General features: G+C 46.1%; 1 protein-coding gene across 3 annotated transcripts in view; it reads right to left on the bottom strand.

Moving 5' to 3' along the window:
* The window catches only part of DIP2B (disco interacting protein 2 homolog B), a 75,802-nt gene extending 65,141 nt beyond the window's left edge, over positions 1-10,661 (bottom strand). For all 3 annotated transcript variants that reach the window (XM_033083372.1, XM_033083373.1, XM_033083374.1), the window contains exon 1: positions 10,565-10,661. In XM_033083372.1, coding sequence (XP_032939263.1) covers positions 10,565-10,646 — 82 coding nt within the window. In that variant the 5' untranslated portion in view covers positions 10,647-10,661. The remainder of the gene's footprint in view (positions 1-10,564) is intronic.
* Positions 10,662-15,472: the final 4,811 nt, after the last annotated feature.

The following is a 15,472-nucleotide window of genomic DNA, read 5'->3' as shown; positions in this document are numbered from 1 at the left end:
TGAATTCTCACCCTGCACAATCACAGGGAAAGGACAGCACAGGAAACCCAAGTCAGCTTTTCCCCTCAGCCAGGGAACTCCCTGGAACAGCCAGCACACTCCTTTTGGTTGACAAGCCCAACACAATGTCACAGGAGACAGACAGTGTGCTCAGAGCTCCACCATTAACTGGTTTAGTGAGTTAAGGCACAGATCTGTCTGCAAGTGCTTGGGGCAGAATGTGCTGAAGGAGCAGAAATGCACCTTTCAACTAAGAACCCATGAAACAGCTTCAAACAATCTCTCTGAATGGTGGCAACAATCCAACTGCATCTTACCCCGATGTGACAGCACCTCTTGGGGACTTCTTGTCACACTTCACCCACAGAAAACTGTTCTGAAATAGCTCTTCCTGACAGCAGAATTACAGAAAAGCAGCTCTGACATTTCCCAGGTCTCTCCACTTCCTTTCCTTCTCCCTTTCTTGGATTATTTTACAGCCTCCTCTCACTGTGTCCAGGATTCCAGTGCAATACTGTGAATTTTTTTGTGCCTGTGAGGTCCTGCATGCAAAGGACCAGCACAGCCCCAAGGTTGTCACTCTGCAGGGTCAGATCCTTCACAACCTGAAGCCAAACTCAACTCTCAAAGATTATTTTCTCCATCTCCAGTTCTCCACCCAACTCCTTCCTTTTCTATTTCTGCCCAAATCATTCATCCTCCTCTCTGCTGGAGGAGGAGCCTGCAGAGCCATACAGCACCTCTGTGTTCACACCATTTCACTTGGTCATTTTAAACATTCCCAGGAAGGTCTTCTGTCATTTTAAACAAGAGAACATAAAAAATTAATTATTTTTCTAGGAGAAGAGGCCAAGTTCTGTCATGCTGGAGAACTTTCCTGACCATCATCCCCTTATTTTGTGTCTCCTTCCCTTGTGCTTTGCTGAATCCAATTAAATATCTGGAAGGTGAGAAAGAGAAAACATCACCTTTAGCACCTCCATCCATAAATCCATCCCTGAGAGCTTCCAGTGCACAAACCTTGATTTCCATTTGTCTTTTCCCATGGGGTTCAACCCCAGGAATCACCTTCAGACCCCACAGGGAAGTGAACAGGTTGAACACCCTCAGGAAAGGATCACAGTGTGCAGGACAAATCTCTGCAGCTCCCTTGAGCCACAGGATCCCATTTCCCAGCACAAAACCCAAAGAAAAGCAGAACAAATAAAAAAGAACATGTTTGGACAAGAAGCAAAATCCAAACTCCTCAGAATCAGCAACAGCCACAGGTAAAAAGGGAATTTCAGCCCCTCCTGTACAGGAGCTCCAACAGAGGAATTGCAATCAGAGGAGGTAGGGAGGAGAAAAATCCAAATTTTCTTTTTTTTTAAGTCACACCTGGAAAAATCAGCTTATCCACCATGAAAGAGAGGAGACCCAGAGCATGAGGTGAGTAATCACCCCCTGAGACACAGGACAGGAATCACAGGAACATCAGGAATGCCTCAGCCTGTCCCAAAAACTTTTCCTTACAGCTCCCATGCTACAAGCAGCCACTTCTAAAAAGTGTTTTACCAAAGCTCTGTCCAATGCACAAGGATTTGGTACACAAAAGGCAGAGGGTAATTAAATCTTCCTGTTTGCTCTTCTTGCCAGAGATTTTTTTTTTTTTTAAGGCCTACTGCAAAAAGAACTGCCTTGAAAACCTTCCAAGCAACAGCAGCTCCAGGGTTGTAGATTTTTCTGATTTTGGGGAAATGTGAGAGCAAATTAACTCAGCTCTCTGTGCTTCTGGTCAAAAAGGACAAAAACAATGTTCCCAAGTCCTTAAAACTAAATGGCAACTGGCCCTGCACCGTTTTTACATGCTGCAATTTTAAAACAGGACTTAACAAGTAAAGTGTATCAAACACAGGAATAACTGCACAGAAATGTTTGCTCAAGGTTTCTAGGTGTGGCTGCAGCCAAGACATAATGGGATTATTTCTATCTGACTCATTTGCTTCGCCTTCATCCACAATTCTCCCTATTTGGGACTCAGTAATTGACTTTTCTGTACCACACAACTTTTTAAAAGTAGGAGATTTTCAAGGAGGATTTGAAAAATTAAGGGAGAGGGGAGAAATCTCAGAAATACAACGGGTTTATATCATGTACAACCAAACCTGAGCATCATCATCATAGAGAAGTTTCCTGAAGGTGCAGCAGGGTGAGAATCCATCCATGATCAGACTGGAAATGTCCCAGTGTGAGTGACATCTCTGAGCTCACCTCACTCCTGTGCATCTCCCCCCCTTCCTGCTCAGCAGCTCAAAATAACAACACTTCCCCCTTTTCACTTCCAACCCCAAATTGCGTAAGAATGGAGGTTTTCATTGCAATTACAATAAGAATTGTTCTTTTTTTAATCCACAAGGGATCACTTAAAAGTTTCTGCCCTAAGAATAAACACAGGTCTCAGTCTCAAACAACATTTACACTCGAGCACTTGGCCACTTGGAGATCTGTAATTTCAGTCTCACCTTCAGTATTTTGTCAGGACTGACACAAAACTCCCCAAAAAAAGTCTCAAAATAATTTATAATTTAGTTTTTTTCACAGCTATGAAACCCAAACACAGTGAAAGGTTTGATATTTTCTTAAGAAACACCACTTTAGGTTCCTTTCAGATTCCTCAAAGTTTCATCCTGTGCCCTCTGCAGTTTGCCAAAGTTCACAGCTTTTTGTGGAGAGTGAGGTGCCAGGAGGTGAGAGCAGCCTGAGCCAAGGCTTTGTTATGAAACCTGGGCTGCAGCTCCTGAGGACACACACACAACACAACACAGGTGCTTTTTTTTTTTCTGCAGCACAGAGTTTCTCTCCTTCCTCATCACACACCACCAGCAGCCTTGCAAATTCCATCAGGATCTTGCTCCAGCACCCCGTGGGACACAGAGCAATCTCCTGAATGCCAGAAATGGAGCACCTTTAATAGGCATTTTCCACTTGTATTCAATTAAGGGGGAAAAAAAAAGGCAGCACAGTTTAATAACTGCAGATCTGTTTATTCTCTAGCAGCACTGCTGAGGATCAGGGGCTTTTATCTCTCTTGGATCTCCAGACTCCTGACCCCACTCTCCATCACAGGGTGAATTATCACAGCCTGGAATTTGCCATGTCACTTCCCAGCTCCTTGGAGGAATTCTCCTTGTTCTCAGCCCAGTGACAATGCACATTGTGAGCAGGAATGTCAGAGCAGGAATGGCCCAGAGTGACCTTGGACAACTCTTAACTCTGCTCTCACCTCTAGAAAAAACTTCAAAGCTTCCTTCTCCTCCTCTGGGTTTCTTCTGGCTGGTCAGCTCCTCTCTGGGATCACTGTTTCCAGAGAAGTGCACAATTAAAATTAGCAAAGCAAGCAGGTGGATCAGGCCAGCCCTCTGCTCTCAGGGGGCAGATCACAGCATTTCCAGAAAAGGTTCCTCAAACTGAAATGGCTCCTGCTAGGTTAATTAGCACCCCAAATGAAGAGCTGATTAAAGGTGCAGGTGGGACAACAGGAAACACAAAATCTCCTCCAAGCACGTCCTCACCTGACAGCTCTTTCTGGAATCACACACAAGGACAGGGCCTGAAACCAAATCTTTCAACATTTTCTGCTGCATCATTCCTGCTTTGATCACATCCTTCCAACTTATGGCCAACCAAGTGTCCCATCAGAACTTACTCTGCTTGTACAAAACCAATTCCAAACTTAACACTTCCAAAATCTCCCAGCACAGGGTGTGTTGTTCTGTGCAGGAGGGAAGGGAATAAAGCAGAAAATTGAGAGAAATTCAGAGAAATGAATTATAAACCTGTATTAGAGGAAACAGTGCTGCTATTCCTTAATGCAGGAATACAAACACTGACTCATCTTTGCAGTTTATCTCCAATAAAAGATTCACTGTTCCAACTCCTTTAGGATTAAGCCCCAGGAACAATATCCCTCCTAAGAGCAAAAAATAGGGAAAAAAACCCATCCCAAACAATTCTTTCCCACTGCTGCACTTTAGACCTGATGTTTGACATCAGTCCTGATCCCAGAGGCAAAATGGGAGCTGTGCATGCACTCAGCCAGGCAGCTCCCAGCCATCCTAAATGGAATGCATTATTCCTGCATTAAAACATATGTTTTTCAAGGCAGCCAGCCATCCATCCGGCTGTGCACGGGGAGATTACAGAAGACCTAATTTTATCAGGCAGGGATACAATTCTCCTGGTTGTTTCTGCTCCCTAGGGACATGCAGCTGGGGAAAAGCAGGTTGCCTGACTGCTGGGGGAACAATTCTGAGAGGTTCCTTTGCTGATCACTCAGGGACTGGAATCCTGGGTCCATAAAATGAATTAATGGATGCCCTGTAGGCTCTGTGGAATTCACAGGCCAGGAAGACCCAGTTTGCATCAGCAATTCTCAAGTCAACAAGAATTAGAAAGAGTTTATGTTGCTATAATTTTTTTTTCCTTCCCTTTTTCTTTTTATCAGCTTAAGTTACACGAAGTGAAAGAAGGTGATTGCTCACAGCAAGGAAAGTTATGTTACTATTACATGACTATCTTTGGTATAAACTCAGTGTAACTTCAACTTACACCCTGCCTGTGTTTACTTCCAGCAGTGTTTCACAAACTCTTGGCTTTGAAGTTTGAAAAGAACACAAACTGATGGAAAGAAGCATTTCACTCCAAATATCACAACCCAGCACATGATTCAAGATGAGAAATACAGGTGTGAGGCTTTTCCCAAGGCTTTGCATGAAATGCAATGGGAAAATTCGTGTAGCAGATGGAATGCTGCTGCCTGCAGAGCATCCCTTAGCTATAAATCATTATTTCCTCACACATGGTGCAAATGTAGGAGTCTTCCATTCTAATTAATAGAACGAGACATCCTGGCCTGATGACTTGTCCCTGATTTCACAAGCTCTCCAAAAAAAAAAAAAAATTTTGGATTGAATCAGCCTCAACAGAGAAAAATGCTTCAATTCCTCTCTCTGTGAATCCACAGCCAAAAAAGCAACTGAGCAACTCATTGAGAGATTCAGGAAATGCTTTTTATAACTGAGACACAGGGTTTAAAGAAAACCATCCGAAGGAATTATCTGCACATTGTGTTGGAGAGAAATGCAAACAGGAACTCTCCAGCTTCTGCCCATCCCTTGGGAATGCTCACCATGAGTTCACTCTTTGGCTCCTGAAACTTGCCACTGAATAAACATGATAAATCCAGTGCACAGAAAACTTCATGACAAACATTAATCAGAGAGAAGGGGAATCAGGAAGGAACCAGCACCCTTTCCACAACATCACCACAAGCACAGGGGGGAGAGTGCTCCAAGGATTTCTGCATGTTGGGAAAATCAGCAGCTCTGTGCAGCTCCTCTGCCACCCATCACATTTTCCTACTCAATATTTCATGCTGGAGAATTTAAAATAGCAAACTGGAGATCAGTTATCTAGGACAGCACAAACTCCAAAGGCGGTTTCAGCGCAGCTGTGCCAGGCCAGCAGGTCTGGAGAACGTTCCCAAAAAATGCACAATTCCCAGCTGAAATGGCAAATATCACCTGCAAGTACCAACAGTCAGAAAATCCACACTGCCAATGCCAGATGTCCCCTCCACCCAGCTGAAGGAACTGGTTCTGACTCCAGCAAAGCTTCACAGAAGCAGGGAGGAGGTGCAGGACTCTCTTTAAAGCCTCTCATTTCCTCCTCTCCCCAAGGCAAAGGGTCAGAGCTGCAGCTTTTAGAAAGAACCCCAAGCTCGCTCCTCATTTCCTAAGTTTAAAAGGGACAACATAAAAATATGCATTCTTTAACCTTCCTGGTTATTTTTTATTATTTTTTAGTCTGGATGCTCTAAAAACCTTCCTCCTCCTCTTCCCCATGCTTACATGCCTCAATCATGTACCAACAGCAAACCCAACTCCCACTCACAGTAGCCAAAATATTTCTTCCAGTATTTGTGTTTAACTCCCTCCCTTCAAACCATTAATCACTTAAATCATTCTGCTGTAACCATCTGCAGAGCAGAAATCTGTGATCATCTCGTGGCCCTTCTGTTTGCTGCTCTGGTGACAGATCTGGCAGATTCTGCTGCTCTTGGTCACGACTGGAGCTGCATTTCCTTTTCCTGTGACACACACACACTGCACGGAATCCATGTGCTCCGTGCTTACATCACTTTTTCCTGGGCTGTGAAGCTAAAGAAAATACAATTTCATCCACAATGAAAGAGATGAGGGATTTTTAGTGGGATCTTTAAGAGCCAAGCAAGGCTGGATGATCCCTGTGACAGCTCCAGGAGGTTTTAGGCATTTCAAAGCTCTCAAACTCTACCTGCACACAGACACTGCCTCAGATCTCTCAGCAGATTTGAGATCCATCTGCTGCCAGTCCTGCAGGTAAATTAAGGAAGCAACATTAAAGCTTTCCCAGTGCTGGTTTTGCCTAATGCAAGAGTTGTGGGTGAGATGCTGCATAAATGCACAAAAACCACCTGTAAGTCCTGTTAGCTACAGGCTGATCAGATCCAACTTGCTCGTGTTTATAAAGCTCTTCTTCCACCTTTTCTGTGCTTTGCCCACAGTTCCTCTGTGAGTGGGGGAAGAGACTGAAGTGAAACCTTTCTGCTCGCTCAGCAAAACCCATACAGCCAATCCCTGCTCAGACAATTGCTTTCTTTGACTCTGTAATTTAAATTCTGTGCTTCAGCTGCTTAATCTATAAAAAAGGTCCTCACCTCCTCTGACAGGCGCCTGGCAATCAGAGATTGCAACCTGAAACACACAATTTTTAAAAGATCAGAGAAATACCCTGATTCCATAAGAAATTCTCAAGCCAAACAAAATAAAGACTCTACCCACTTGCTTGAGTCAACATGTTTTCTTCCAGAAAGGTTCTATCCTATTTGGCTGGCCTTCAGTCCTGAGTTTCCAGCGTTTTGCTGATACTCCTTTTTCCATACATGCCACCATCCTTCTTCTGTTTCCTCAGCTTCTGAAAATCCTCACACAAAGCTCTGCTCCTCAGCCCTCCAGTGAGAGACAATGAGCTTTAAAAAAGGAACAAACCCAGGTGCACAGAGCCATTCACAGAAACATAAACCAGACAGAAATGTGTGTTGAGCTGGGAAAGCAAACAGAAATCAGCTCCTTCTGCCCACCAGGAGCTTTGTCACCCTGTCACAGAACCCACAAGTGGCTGAAATGATGTCCAAGGGCTGAGCTGCTCACAGGAGCAGAGGTGGAGGAATTCCTCTGCCCTCCCCTGGATGTTTGGGTATCTCCAGCTGCCTTTCCCTCCACTGACACCCCTTTACTACTTAGAAAGATCAGGCAAGACAGAAATCACAGTGGCACAAACCCAGCAGTCAAATAAGCTCTTGATGTGGGTGTTTAACCCCTGCAGAGCCAGGCTGGGCCAGAGCTGTCACCTCCAGGCAGGACAAAGTCACAGAACGTGCCCTGGATGAAATAAATCCTCTGGATGTGCCTGATCAGAGCCTTGGAGTCTGGATATTCCAGACTTTCCCAGCTCCATTAACAGCTGGGATGAGGTTGATGTGAGAGGAGCTGCTGGAATGTTTCACCCAAGGTGTAAAAACACCCAAGCCCAGTGGTGAAATACTTTAATATTAACGTTTTCCACTGAATGTGGGATGAATTGAGACATTTACCTTGCTCTGGAATGAGAACATTCTAAGGAACAGCAGCATGAGGAGGATCTGAATTCACCTTCACTCAGTGCTGCAGCTCAGCCCAAAGGTGAGACCGAGCTCCCACACTCCCAGACGTGTGAAAATGGGGGGAAAAGTTTCCTTTAAAGTTAATATCCCTGGCACTTTCACTCATCAAACAGAAACAAATGCAAATACAAAGACAGCCCTTCCCATCATTAGTGATGCACAATGTGGGTGTTACTGACAGATGAAGAAAAGCACCAGAAAGAAAAATATCCCAAAAGTGAGAAAAGAAGGAAAACATGAGCAATGAGCAGGTTCCAGGTCTCCCACAGCTCCATGACCCAATTCTCAGCTGATACATTCTACTGTTACTTGAATATTCTTCCTCAGAGGTATCAACACTGATCCCATCTGGGAGGGAATGGGAGATCTCCCTAAGCTTAGCTTCAGGTAGAAATGCTCTTCACTCTGATAGAAAATAAAGAATTCTTATGCACACTCAGAAATGAATGATTGGTCTCAAACCCATCACCAAGACACAGAGCAAGAGGCAGTTTTTGTTGATTAATGAACAATTAATGTTTCCTGAACACGTCCCACCCTTCTGCTCAGCCATTTTCACTGCACTCAGGGATGAGATGATTTCTACTGACCACAAGGCTCAGGAAGGAATAATCCAGAGGTATAATTAGTCCTGTTGCTCTGTCTGCACAGATTGTTCCTTAAGAAACTCTCATGGCTCATCACAGCAAACTCTGATTTCTATTTGCAGCACACATTAAAGTAATCCTGCTTCACTTTGCATCCTGCTTGCTGACACAGCACCTTTCACCACCACAATGCCAGATAAGGTTTGAATATTAGATTTTTTCCCCCCAAGTTTTGTTTTTCATTCTCTGCTCTGTGGTGGTTTGTAGTAGTAAATGCCTGGATGAAACTCAGGGCAAGGCTCAGCACACAAATGTTTGTGCATCAAGGACAGAGCCACCTCCAGTTTTGCTCTCATCCCAAAAATGAGATGTTCCTCCCAAAAAAACCTGAAATATTCACACAGTCAAGAAGCCCAGACACAATCCAAGCTGCAACAAGGGGGTGGAAAAAAAAAAAAAAAAAAAAAAAAGGATCAAGTGTTCTTATCTGAGCAACAACTGAGCAGTTGCACATGGAGCCCTGCTGCCATTTTTAATAAAATGCTTCTATTCAATATTGTTTACTGTCAACAGCCCGTGGTTATATTCAGCTGAACAATGCACACACAGGCCTCAAAATCCCTCAGCTTAAGCCTCAAACTAGGGCGTATTTTTCAGTATTTTTCAAGAACTCCACAATGACATTACCTCAGTCCCCCTTCCCACAGCTCAGTTATCTCAGCAACAACATCCCCTGAAAAAAATGTTCCCAAGAGTTTGGGGACACAGCCACCCAAAATTCTCTGTACTCATGGCTTTTTTTTTTTTGACAGAAAAAGTGATTTGCACAAACAAATCCTTGATATGGATATTAAGAAATCCAAGTATTAAAGCCACAAAGGGGCAGTGGATTTAATATTCAGAGAATTACTTACATAACCCACAAAACTTCACTCTGTAGCACCAAAGTTGAAGCTGTTGGAGCAGCTTGTTAAAAGATTTGTGGGATGTCACAGCAGCCAGTCCAGCAACAGAATTAATTTAATTTTAAGTTTGCAGTACAGGGTCAAATCATAACAGGAAACAAACTTCAGAAAATCAAAGCAAACACTTAAAACATTTAACAAATCCTTCTAAAAACCTATTTTGAGCAACACCACCATTCCTCATTCTTTGCTATCACCAAAATCCCCAAAACCAAACAGCAGATAAAAGTTTTATCGCTTTAATTCAATGCCTGCAGAAAGTTTATCTGGAAAAGATTTAACAAAAGGCCCAAGAGCAGGGGTTGAGCTCCAGCCCAGCTGTGTTAGGAAAGCAGAGCTGTGGCATTTTCTGCTCAGTGCCAGCGTGGGCAGAGGGGGCTGACAGCCCCCAGCTCACCCCAGCAGTGAATTCCTGATCTCCAAAGAGTCTAAAAGTCTCTTTTATAAACAGAGCAAGGAAAGATGTGGTTGTAACTTGATTTTTTTCTGAATTTTTAATGCTATCCGTGAGCTTTGTAGGGTCTCTGGGTATTCCGTGAACCCTCCACTGACTTTGGCACCAAGTTCCATACCCTGATGGAGGCAGGAAAATTCAAATTATGCAAATCCGAGCTACCTGTTCTGCAACCTTCCCCCTCCTTCCCTCACCCTCCGGCTTCACAAGGGAGATCCACAACAAAGCTGCACCGAGAGCAGCGTTTTAAACGCTGGGGAACAAAGACAAACCCATGCAAAAAAAAAAAAAAAAAGGAAACAACAACCAAAAAAAATTAAAAAAAAAAATAAAAAACCCAACCCAGTAAAAAGCGCATGCTCTGATTATGGTAAAAAAGAACTTATTCAGAAAGTGCAATAACACAGGGTCTGCCGTCATCATTGTGCCCAAAGTTGCTGCGACTCCCCCGGCCCAGAACTGCCTGTCCCGGGGTCTCTCACTCTCCCTCCGCATCCTCAGCGATGGAAAAGAGGCCACAAGGAAAAAATAAAAAACTCCCGAGGGAGAAGGGGGGGTCAGGTCAGTCTGAGGGGTCCTCCGGGGGAATCTCCCCGGGGTTATCCGGGGGGTCCCCGCTATCAATGATGCTCCCAGCGCTGTTTCCATCCCTACACAAGCCCAGCCCGGGCCGGGCCTTTCCTTGCAGCCCCGCTGTTCCCACACCGAGCCCGGAGCGCCCCTCGCAGCACCCCCCGCCCCTCACGCCGCGACCCCCGGGCCCCTCACACGGCGAGACTCCGCGGGCAGGGCCGGGCTGCGGGAGCGCCTCACTCACCTTCCGACAGCTCCAGCTCCAGCTCGGCCAGCTGCTCGCGGACCTCGCGGGGCAGCGAGGACACGGCGGCGGGCTCGGCCATGGCAGCGGGCGGGGAGCGGGCGCGGGTCCGGCGGGGGCTCAGCGGCCGCGGGGCGCGGGGGGAGCGGGAGCGGCCGCAGCCTCCGCCATGGCTGAGCCCGGCGCGCGCCGCCGCGGCTGCGGGCACGTGACAGCGCCGTGCGCGCGCCCCCGCCACACCGAACCCCCGCGGCGCCCCCGCGCGGCCCCGCCCGGCGCTGCAGCCGCTGCGAGCGCGGTTCGGAACCCGAACCGAGCCCAGACCCGAACCGAGCCTGGACCCGAACCGAGCCCGAGCCCAAATCGAGCCCGGACCCGAACCGAGCCCAGACCCGAACCGAGCCTGGACCCGAACCGAGCCCGGACCCGAACAGAGCCCGAGAACGGTTCCGAGCGCGAGCCCAGATCAAGCCCGAGCCCGGTTCCGAACGCGAGCCCGGAGCCAAACAGAGCCCGAGCCCGGTTCCGAGCGTGAGGCCGGACCCAAACCGAACCCGAGAGCGGTTCCGAGCGCAAGCCCAGATCGAGCCCGAGCCCGAGCCCGAGCCCGGTTCCGGTTCTGAACGCGAGCCCGGAGCCAAACCGAGCCCGAGCCCGGTTCCGAACACGGAGTCTGGAGCCAAACCGAGCCCGAGCCCGGTTCCGAACGCGAGCCCGGAGCCAAACCGAGCCCGAGCCCGGTTCCGAGCCCAAACCCAGTTCCGGACCCGAATCAAGTTCCGAGCCCGAACCCAGGTCTGAACCCGAGCCCAGGTCTGAGTCCCACCCCAATCTGAGCCCGAGTCTGGTTTCGAGTCCAATCCAAGCCTCAGCCCGAGCCCAGTTCAGAGGCCGAGTCTGAACCCAACCCCAAGCCCAGTTCCGAGCCCGGTCCCAATCCCGGTTCTGCTCCCGGCCCTAGGCCCAATCCCGATCCCGGTTCTGCTCCCGGCCCTGGGCCCAATCCTGATCCCGGTTCTGCTCCCGGCCCTGGGCCCAATCCCAATCCCGGTTCTGCTCCCGGCCCTAGGCCCAATCCCGATCCTGGTTCTGCTCCCAGCCCTGGGCCTGCTCCCAGTTCTGCTCCTGATCTTTAGGCCCACTGCTGATCCCAGAGCTGCTTCTGATCCCACTCCCGTCCCTAGGTCCAATCCTGATCCCGGTTCTGCTCCTGACCCCTGGTTCTGTTCTAGGGCCCTGTCCCCAGCCCTGGTTCTGTTCCCGATCCCCATCCCCAGCCCCGGTTCTGTTCCTGATCCCGATCCCCAGCCCCGGTTCTGTCCCTGATCCCATCCCAGGGTCCCCTCTCGGCTCCTCCCGCAGGGGCAGGGGGTGGCTGGAGCCTCTCGGACCTGTCCGGAGCCGTGTCCAGTTCTGGGCCCCTCAGGCCAGAAGGTGCTGGGAGGATGAGGATGGATGGACATGGACAGGAGATGATCCAAGGGTACAAAATCCTCAATCAGGTACTGGGAGGATGGATGTGGACAGGAGATGATCCAGGGGTATAAAAACCTCAATCAGGTGCTGGGAAGATGAGGATGGATGGACACTGACAGGACCTGATTCAGGGGAAAAAAAACCTACAGTGGGTGCTGGGAGGATGGACAGACAGGAGCTGACCCAGGGGTATAAAAACCTATAGTGGGCATTGGGAGGATGGATGGATGGATGTGGACAGGAGCTGATCCAAAGGTACAAAAACCTCGAGCAGGTGTTGAGAGGATGGACGTGGACAGGAGATGATCCAAGGTACAAAATCCTGCAGTGTGGGCTGGGAGGATGAGGATGGATGGACATGGACAGGACCTGACCCAGGGGTATAAAAACCTCGAGCAGGTGCTGGGAGGATGAGGATGGATGTGGACAGGAGTTCCTCCAAAGTACAAAAACCTCAATCAGGTGCTGGGAGGATGAGGATGGATGGACATGGACAGGAGTTCCTCCAAAGTACAAAAACCTCAATCAGGTGCTGGGAGGATGAGGATGGACATGGACAGGAGTTCCTCCAAAGAACAAAATCCTTGAGGTGCTGGGAGGATGGAGCAGCCAGCAAGGATGGTCCCAGCAAGGGACAAGAGGAAGAGGGAGGAACTGAGACCCCAAAAGTTCCACCTGAACATCAGCACTGGGTCCAGAGCCGTGTTTCCCTCCCTGGCACCTTCCAGAACCTTCTGGCCACTGGGACTCCAGGGACTGGGATTCACTGGGAGCTGGAATTTTGTCCCAAAGCCCCTCAGGGTCTCCCTTCCCCCCCATTCCCATTCTCAGGCCACCACCCCACCCTGCATTAAAAACATTTCAACCCCCACAGACACAAGAAGAGCTCAGGGAGTTGTGGTTTAAGGTTTTTTTTTCCTTTGTTTTTTTTTGGTTTGGTTTCTTTTTTTTTTTTTTTTTTGGGGGGGTTTTTTTTTCTCTTTTAAATCAGCTTTATTTTTCTAACTGTTATTTCAATTTCCCATAGCACCTTGGCAATGTCAAAAACAAATACAAATACATGTATTATCATTTGAACACTTAAAGCATGAACCTACTTTACACAAATTTTGTTTTGGACATTTTGACAACAGGAATAAACCAGAACAGACAGTCTAAAAGCCAGATAAGTTTTTTGTTTTTTTTTTTTTTTTTTCTCCTTTTCTACCACTTTGAAGAGAGATCATCAATGCCAAGGGGAAGCTGGATTCATCCGGGAGGAACAAGATGTTTGTAGTAACTCGAGCTCAATATATTATCTGAATATTTTGTATTCTATAAAAATTAGAACAAAACCCATTTATGCACAGTCTGTTTACATTTGAAGTTGCATTTTTTTCTTTTTTTTTTTTGGAAACTGTATCCATAACTGAAGTTCCATAAAAATAAACATCTGGTTCTTAAATATAAAATTTTAAAGTTGTTACAGGTTAAGTTTGCAGATGGATTATTTTTTTTTTTTTTTTTTTCAGAAATAAGTTGCTTTAACTCCATTTCAAGTCCTCCCAACTGTACATTAAAAACAGACTCAATGAACCTCTGGAAGTGCCTGAGCTAAAGGCACTGAAGAGAAGAGCCAAACTAAAACACTACAAGAACCCAAAAATTTTTGTACCATCCTAAAGGAAGCTCGGACTAGATGGAATATATACACGCAAAGAAGAGCATGAGAAAAAAAAATCATTCAAAGATTAATGGCAACAATCTTAACGTTTTTCAGAAGGAAATATCAAAAATTAGAAACAAAAAAAACCTCTATTGCATATCTGTAGTAATCAAGGATTTACAAAAAAACTCATCAGAAGCCGTTTCCCCCCGAAGTGCATTTCTGTTGCATCGTCTGTAATACAATGGTGCATTTTACAAATTTAAAATATCATCTGTACATAGCAGATATCTCAGCCCAGGCCAACTCACCTGGGAACAGTAAAAATTGCAGACAGTTTTCAAGACAATTAAGCTGATATTTGACAAAGTAGTAAGGCCATAGCTATTTAACTACAGTAAAGCATTGATTAAGTCACTTATTTGCTACTGATCTGCCACAGTATCATCTTTCTCTTCTGGTTAATAGTGGGTTACTTTATTTTATTTTTATTTTTTTTTTTCTACAGCTAAAACTGCACCATCATACTGTGCCAGGCTAATTAATTAAAAAAAAAAACAACAAAACAAAAAAAAAACGAACAACAAAACAACAAGAGCAGGAATGTAAGATACTATAAAACTAACTTAATGTTAGAAATCAAAAGAAACAAAAAAAACCTTTTTGCACTTTTAAATTTACTATCAACATGCAAAGAATTTCTTCTTTTCACTCCCCAGAGAGTGCCCCAATCTTTTCCACACACACACACACACACAGAAATTTGGAAAAGAACCCAACTGGGAAGGGAATTTCTGTCCTTAACAACTCTGAAATTCCTAAAACTCCAAAGTCAGCTGTGGTTTGCACCTCCTGGTATCTGAGATCAGCAGAGCAGGACAATTTGGATAATTTGGGAGGGTAAACCCAGAGGGGAGAGCTGTGGTGACAGGGACACTGCTGGCACAAAATCTCTGTCCCAGTTTCCCCAGTTTGGTGGGGACAGACACAAAATCCTTCCCCAGTACAGGGAGGGAAAAAGCAAAGCCCATCCCTGCCAGTCCCAGTGCTGAGGAGAATTCTCACCTCACTTTCACAGCCTCTGTGTCCAACTGGGAATTTCCCCCTGCACAGAAAAGAAAAAAAAAAGAAAAAAACAAAAAAAACCCCCCAAAACAAACAAAAAACCAAACAAACAAACAAAAAAACCCCCCAAAAAAATCAAAAATCAACCTCCAAACCACAGCTGGAAATGGTGGAAGGGAAATGCTCAGGTGAAATCTTTGCATCAAGGTGTGAAATAAATCATTGCAAGTGCCCTAAACTGAGAGAAATTTGGTTGTGGTGGGAAAAACCTGCACTGGGAACAGCCCAGGACTGCAGAGCAGCCCCTGCCCATTTCCCCACTGCTGCTTTGGGTTCCCCACATCACTGACACTGGATCAGGGAATTCTGAACAACATCTGCACCCTCCTCGCTCTCAATTCCTGCTCCAAAGAGCCAAAAATGCTTCCCCAACATCCCAGCTCCCATCTCCCCAAACAGCCATGAGATTTTTCTCTTCCAGTTTGGCTGCAGGAATTATTTAGAGTCTTTTTAAATGAATTAAATTTGGTGTTCATTGCATTTCAGGACTTTTTGACACTAAATATTTAAATTTCCTGTCCATTCCAACAAGAGTAGAATTATCAAAATAAACAGAGAAGGGTTTGTAAGGATCTCTGAACTGTGGATGTGATCAAAGATTTTTTTTTTTACTAAATTAAAAAAAACAAACCTCCCAAACCTAGTACAGGTAGTTTCAAAGT

Source organism: Catharus ustulatus, chromosome 31, assembly GCF_009819885.2.
Source record: "Catharus ustulatus isolate bCatUst1 chromosome 31, bCatUst1.pri.v2, whole genome shotgun sequence".
NCBI lineage: Eukaryota > Metazoa > Chordata > Aves > Passeriformes > Turdidae > Catharus > Catharus ustulatus.
The sequence above is the reverse complement of the archived record's forward strand: the minus strand, read 5'-3'. Positions and strand labels throughout refer to the sequence as shown.